Raw genomic sequence first — 7673 nt, forward strand, 5'->3', positions numbered from 1 at the left:
CGACAATTTTAGTTAATTTTTGTTCCATAAGAAAAAGGGGGTGAAATTATGAAATAGGACCTATGTAAAAATGTTTGAAAATGCTATAGGCTAAATTGAAGTGGCCAAATAAATAGGAGTGCAAAATAGGAGGATTTGCATGACAAACCTCCCATTTTACATGAAGTGGCCAGCCATCATGTTGTTGTAGACAAAATGTACACTTGATATCCATAATTTATGGTACAAACTGATAATAGGTTAGGTAAATGTTCAATGATAATAGGTTAGGTAAATGTTCCATGATAATGGGTTAGGTAAATGTTTCATGATAAGAATTTCATGTCTTTTGTATTAAAGAATTAAATGGATGAAATATGAAGTTTTATTAAAAGAAAAGGGTGAAAAGAACAAAGTTTTGTCCATCTTTGTTCATCATAGCTGAAAGTTAGAGAAGAGAAAGGAGAGGAGAAAGCTCTTGAGTATTCGGTCATTAGGAGGAGGAAAATTGAAGGTAAGTTCTTGGTACCTTGCTTCTATTTTGAGGTTCATGAGTTCTTCTTGATTCTACCTTAACTCTTGAAGTATATTTTGATTTTTAGTTGTGTTGCGAGCATTTAGTCATGAATTAAAATGAAGGAAATGGTTGTTGTTTCATGTTCTTTTGATGAAAAATGGAAGATAGGTGAAGTTGAGCCAAACAAATGAACATGCATGTGCCTTAGATGCTAAAGGGAAAAATCAGCTAACATGTTGTGCTTTAAAATGATGAAATGGAGATTATACTTAAGTAAAATCATAGATATGTGATGATTGATTGGTGATATACATGTTTAAATAACAAGCATGCAAGTTAGGTGTGAAAGAGTGATTTGGTGATAAATCTGCTTGGGACAACAGCAGTAACGTGACTTTGGAAAATCACCATAAATTGTGGAAGATGAGTTAGAAGCTGCATAAATTATGTAATTAAATCTTAATGAGTCTAGTTTCAAATGGAATAAACGAGAACATATTTTGAATTCTGTACAATGAGAAATTTGATTCGTAATGAAGAGTGGTCAGATTAGTCAAACAGTGAAACATGGGAAACTTTAAGAAAAATCTGGTATTGATTGGCCATACCAAAAATTATGAAAATTTTATGGATAGAAGATATATGAGTCTATTTTCAGGGAAAATTAACGGAACTTGATTTGGAGTTTCGTAGCTCTAGTTATAAATAATTTAGGGACTGTTGCTCAGGAAGGCAGCTTGCAGTGAAATTATGATTATGTGGTAAACATTGACAAAAATTTGTTAATGAGTTGCTTATTGATTTCTTATAAGCTTACTATGATCTGTAGGTGTGGTTGGCCGAATATTGTAAGGGGTTAATACGTAGTTTGTATTTGAATAGTTAGATTAACGTGTTAGTAATCCAATTGTAGGTGGTTCGTGTGTGGATCTCGTCAGCATATCGTCGCAAACAGGTGTGTAACTGACACCCTCTCATAGACTAGATTGGCAAAAGCCGAAAAGCCGAAATGCCAAAAAGTCGGTATTTTGGGAATTTTGAGTGAAAAGAATGCTCGTAAGATAGTTGGGTTTGTATATTTGGTAATCTAAAGTAATAAACTGCAAGACGCGCGATTTCGTACATTTTGATAATTTGGGCTTAATGGGCCAAAGATCAGTTCATGGGCCATGGGCCCAATTCGTAAGTATATGCTGTAAGTGTTCGATAGTACGTAAATAGTTAGGATATGCATGAAAACCCTAAAAGTAGCTAAATTACTATAATACCCCTATGTATGGAAAATTACTGTTATACCCCTAGGTGCAAAATTACCGTTATACCCCTAGGTTAATTTTGACTGAAAAGCATGACGATCTGATTCTGTATGATGTATGCCATGATTATATATTTGTTGCATGGGGACATGGGTTATATTATGGAGGAAGCGTTCTGGTGGCTATGCCACAAATATCTGATCTGGTGGCTCTGCCACAAATATCTGATCTGGTGGCTCTGCCACATATATCTGATTCCGTGGCTCGCCACGATTATTCAGATCCGTGACTCTGTCACATTATTCTGCTCGCAGCCATGCTGCAAATTCGTGGTGTGTAGCGGTTGGGTGGGTCGAGTTGTCTCCCCACACGGTGTAAGGTTGGTATGGGGGTGTATACGGTTGGATATGGTTGGGTTTCTGCATAAACATGTAATATCTATTCTGTTCTGCTATGGGCCTATGGGCTTTATTCTGAATTCTATTCTGGGCTAAGGCCAACTTATTCTATTTCTGTGGTTTGAGCTGATATAGGCTATGGTTGGGTTAATTTACACACTGAGTTCCCCAAACTCATCCCTTTTATTTCCATCCACGCAGGTAATCCTCAACCATAGTGGGCTTGGAGCTGTGAGGGAATTCGGAGTGGCCACCCGTTTTGAAAGTTTGATTTTCTTCTGGTGAACTGGACATCCTTTTAATTACGTTTGAGGTTTTGGGCTTTTAAATATAATAAGGCCGCTTATTTATTTTTGATGGTTTTTAATATGTATTACTAAGATAGGTAATACTTATTTTAACTGTTGAAATTGGATAGCTTTAGGGCGCGTTTTCAAAAACAACAGTTGATTTCAAAATAACACGACAACAAGCAAAGCTTCCGCAATGAAAGTATTTTCCAAAATTAATCACTTTTCCTAAAAATGACTTAATCAAATCGGTTTCCTAGAAATATCCATGATGTTAAGGTGTGGCAATGGCAAGATGCATGTCTAGGATTGGATCCGAAGGAGCTTGGTACTTAGCAAATCGATGGACTCACCACCTCTTTTTCGGTTTCCTACCGGTGCATGACTTCCATTCACTTTAACCCTTAATGAATTAATCTTTTGAACATCAAGTACGATTTTCTGGACTTAGAATGGAAATTTTTTTTAACGTTTTTGATGTGGCATGCAGGATCCGGCCATAACTTCTGGGCCGGGTTTGGGGTGTTACATTTTGAAAGTGTCACAGTGGAAAAAGATATTCGGTTTGGTCGGAAAGGGATATTTTATGAATTGTGCAATTGGTTGATGTTTTGGCTGCATAATTGTGTGATGAAATGGTACCATTTTGATTGTTTAGGTACGCATATGGTTGGCCGTGTGACCCAAGTCGGTATGTATGCCCTGTTTTCACAGGGCTTGAGACACGAGCGTCACACGAGCGTATGACCCCTCTATGTTTGAAATTTTTCTAAGTTTCCAAAATTTTTGTATGATATCGGTTTAGTCTTGAACCACTTCTAAAGCATGTTTAAGGTCTCGTAGGCCCAAATAAGGGACTATTTGGTTGTATTACAAGATGTATGAGAATGAATGCTTAATGTTGTAAATGTATGTTATATGTTGCGTATTGATTAGTAATACCTCTTAACTCTATTTCGGCGACGGATACGGGTTAGGGGTGTTACATTTTATTGCTCATATTACTTGTTCCTTTTTTGTGGCAATCTTGTAACGTAGTGCTCCAAAAAACAAGTGTATCTTAATCCATTATCGAGGTTGAATACCATAGTGTGGCTTTTGCTATAGCTGATATTATGTGGCTGGAATCATTGCTTGGTGAGTTACATATGCCTCTTTTATGACAAGTCTATGATATGGTATGAAAACTCTAGTGTTATGGCAGTTTCATCAAATCCAAATTTACACTCAAAGTTCAAGCAAGTCAAACTTGATTTACTTTTTGTTTGAGAACAATTAACAATAGGAAAGTTGCTTGTTTGCCAAGTTCCTTATCAAGATCAGGTTGCAGACATTCTTATAAAACCCTTACATGCTTTGTCATTTTGCAAGATTAGATACTAGTTGAAAGTACAAGAGACTGCAGTTGGTTGAACGCTTGTGTTTGACTAAACAACAAAAGCATACTGTAGTTGGGTGAATGTTAATGACTCAACAAATGTTAGTTAGTAGTTAGCTATGCAATTATAGTTTGTCACATATTAGCTACTTCCCTATTTTTGTGTATATAAACTAGGGGTGAGTAAAATCTGATTCGATTCGAAAAACTTGATAAAAAAATTTAAATTTTGAATTAAATAGTTTGAATTATTTGATTTAATCAAGTTATTCGGATCAACTCAAATAAAAAATTAAGTTTTTCGGTTTAACTCGAATATAAATTACACAATTCAAGTTATCCGAAAATCCAAATAAGAAAAGGCAAAACTATGTTGTTTTGATAAATGTTTACCTTTTCTAAAGTTCAAAGTCAAAACCATTAAGTTAAAAGGCAAAACCACTTCATTTTGATAAATGTTTACTCATTAAGTTAAAAGGCAAAACTATTATATTGTTTATCAAGTTAAATAATATTATATTTTGTCTACTAATTAAATAATCGGTCCATGTAAATACAACATTGAGTATAAATAATAAGATTCGTTAACTCGATTCAACTTAACTCGAAATTTTTTGACTCGATTTGATTCAATTCGAAAAAAAAATCAAATTGAGTTCAGTTGCTAAAATAGGATTCGTCAACTCGATTAACTCGAATTTTTTTTACTCGATTCGACTCGACTCAATCAAATACTCACCCCTAATATAATCACTAATACACTATAATTTTTTTGCATTCTTGAGTCAACAAATTCTCTTGATTCTGTTCTATCTTTTTTATTTCTTTTCATAATCTTCTATAGATCGTTACATTTAGTATGTTGGTATTTAATTTTTTTTTTGTTCCACTTTAATTCTTAAACTATCATTTTATTATACAATTTAGCCCATAGCATAAAAGAACAAACAAACATTGACACATGTTGCTAGAAAGCGCCATGATGCGTTCATGAATTTTCAAAATTATGTAAATTATATTTAAAACCAATATATATAACATAAAAATAATTTATTTTTAAAAAATTTAAATTTTAGAAATTTATTAAATATGTAAATTTAAATTCAAAAAATCAAAACAATATATAAAAGATTTCAAAACTTTATAAAAAATTAGTTAAGATTTATAAAATTACAAAAACCTCAATAATTCCTTAAATGTATATTCTAGAAATTTTGTAATAATCTTTTTAAAAAAATATTTTCTTAACAAGGACCCTCAAAACAAATAAGAAAATAAAAAATAACTAAAAAAGTATATGTTCTAGTAATTGAAAAACAAATATAAGTTCTAGAAAAAATGATTCATTTCAAAATAAACTGCAAAATATATATAATTTAAAAAATTTAAATAAAATTCCATCAACAGTTGATCAATGGCAGTCAACACTTGGTTAACATTGATCAACGGTGCTTAAAGTCAATGATATATTTTTTTAAAATATTTAATCTTTTTTAAAGAATTTTTTTATTCTTTATATATCTTGAAATATATATATCAATTTTAATAATCACGAACCTTAAGTGTTGGTTATAAAAACTGTGACGCATTTTGATTGGTACTACATATTAATCGAATATTTTGACAAAGTTATAAAAATTGAATTGAATCGAGTAATATAATGATAGTTTATGTATTAAAATAAAAACGATTATATTTTAAGTTCAAATTATGCATTAAAACCTATTAATTTTATTTGACAACATAAAATAAGTTAAAAATTTTATAAGTTTATCTTAATTATGGTTAATAAATTCTATAAGCAAGTTTTGTATATGATCTCAAAAATTGTTTTCTACATGTATTTATGTTAGAAAGCATATAAATGGAGATGTGTACAAGACTTGTAATATATCAAGCAAAATGAAAAATTATTCTCTCAATTTGTGCTATGTGTTCACTTATCTCGTATTTCTCATATAATTTTCTTTAGTTCGGTAAGCATTATCAACACGATTATGGTTAGAAGTAATAACTTCTTTATATCAAACAACATATTTATGTTTCATTATTTTTTATTTGAGGATTTAGATGAGAAGATGAGATTTGTAAGATGTTTCCTATTTAAATTAATATTTAATAAATAATTTATGATTAATTAATTTCATTTTTATTGACATATAATCATGTGCAAGTCTAGATTTAGTGAGAAACTATGATAGATATTTTAATTAGATATCAATATGGAAAAATAAGGGTCAAAATATGATTTATCCTTTTAAAAACAACTTTTAAGTATTCAGTTGACTATAAATCCATTTTTAAAAAAAAAATTCTCTGTCACCACTTAATGAGAGTAGTTAATTGTTTTAATAATATGGACTAGCTAATAGCATTTAAAAAAAGTTAAATTTTAAAATATTTAGACTATTCATTTTCTCATAAGGAAGGATGATATTGACAGGTCGAAAAAACACATTCCAAAAATGCTTGATACAAGAAATGTGATCCATATTTAGATAAAATAATCTTAAAACATTTTATACTTATTGGGAATAATGTATAATTTTTTTTAAATAATGGTCTTTGAAACATCTCTATTGAATCTTATTGTCAATAATTTAAGATTCATTATTTACCAAATCTTAAAATATTGGTCAAAATAAGAATGCTTCAAGATTATTTATTGGAATCTAGTTTTAATTATAGTGATTTTTGAGTTAAAACTCAAACAACTTCTAAAAAAAAAAACAACATATGAACTTGAAAGTTCCAACACTTTCATCATTATTTGTATGTTTGACACCCAAGACCTTGGCTAGCAATACAAGCCATATGGTATCTATATGGAAGACATAACTATGCTATGGAAATACTTCACCTTTTACATACATATGCTTTCATGCAAACATAATCTTTGATATAGTAAAGCAATACAAAGATTTTATTTTATGCATTAACTTACTAGTCACCCTTCACTTTTGGAGGAATCCTTCTCTTTTTTCCTTTCCCCTTCTCCTTGTCTTATCTGCTGGTTTCTTGCCCTCGTGTTCACCAACACCCGAGATGTCCAAATGGACTCCTGGATCATTGGCAGTGTAGCTGCTGCTGAGCATCATCGAATTGTTAACAGCTTGGAAATTGCTGTTCACATAGGTACTCATCGCATCAGCCTCATCGTCTCCGACTGAAATCCTGTATTGAGGACTGGATTTCTCGTCCAACTCGCTTCGCATTGTGGCTCCAACGTTGTTTCCAGCTAGCGTGATAATTCCCACTCTGTGTTCGTCGTCATCATCGGTACCTCTGTGGTGACTCGAACCGGGTTTATGAATAGCGGTTACGCGGCGAGTTATGGAAGAGACCATGTCTTTGATTTCTTTGTTGAAGTGTTTTTGTTTATCTCCTTCAACGTTGGATTGATCGGGCTTGTTTGTTTCGAGAGGCATTGTTGAAGGTGGGGTTGTAGGATTGATGAAGAAAATGTGATTTGGAGTTGAAATTCAAACTGAAAACATTAAGATATAAGAGTAGATGTAAGGCCAAAAACTACTGTTTGATGGAATAAAGAAGTTCCTTCCATTGAAATCAAAGGATTTCAATGGGATTCCCTGTTTGAAGGAAAGGGATAACTTGACAATTGGTTAAATTGCTATAGATCATATGCTTTTGTAGGCCTCACTCTCTTCGGTTTTAAAAAAATTGTAATTTAATCATTTTAGTGATTTAAAAAGTTTTATATATATATATATATATATATGGAGAAATTTGAATTTGACAACTTATAACTACTTAGTACTTAAATTTGGAAATAATAAGTCAACTTGGTATTTTGTTTAGGTATTTAACTAATAACTTTAAAACACACTAAGATGA

The 7673-nt window shown here is 31.5% G+C and overlaps 1 protein-coding gene and 1 long non-coding RNA gene across 2 annotated transcripts; one reads left to right on the forward strand and one right to left on the reverse strand.

Moving 5' to 3' along the window:
* The first annotated feature begins 375 nt into the window (after positions 1 to 375).
* LOC128293016 (uncharacterized) lies at positions 376 to 2659 on the forward strand. Its single transcript, XR_008283033.1, has 3 exons — positions 376 to 493; positions 1410 to 1451; positions 2352 to 2659. It is a non-coding gene; the product is annotated as an uncharacterized LOC128293016 (long non-coding RNA).
* A 3817-nt stretch (positions 2660 to 6476) lies between these two features.
* Positions 6477 to 7325, reverse strand: LOC108463456 (uncharacterized). The gene has a single exon (XM_017763394.2). It carries the CDS (start codon positions 7244 to 7246, stop codon positions 6773 to 6775), a length of 474 nt encoding a protein of 157 aa, XP_017618883.1. The 5' UTR covers positions 7247 to 7325; the 3' UTR covers positions 6477 to 6772.
* Between the last annotated feature and the right edge of the window lie 348 nt (positions 7326 to 7673).

The sequence above is a fragment of the Gossypium arboreum genome, chromosome 1 (genome assembly GCF_025698485.1).
Source record: "Gossypium arboreum isolate Shixiya-1 chromosome 1, ASM2569848v2, whole genome shotgun sequence".
Lineage (NCBI taxonomy): Eukaryota > Viridiplantae > Streptophyta > Magnoliopsida > Malvales > Malvaceae > Gossypium > Gossypium arboreum.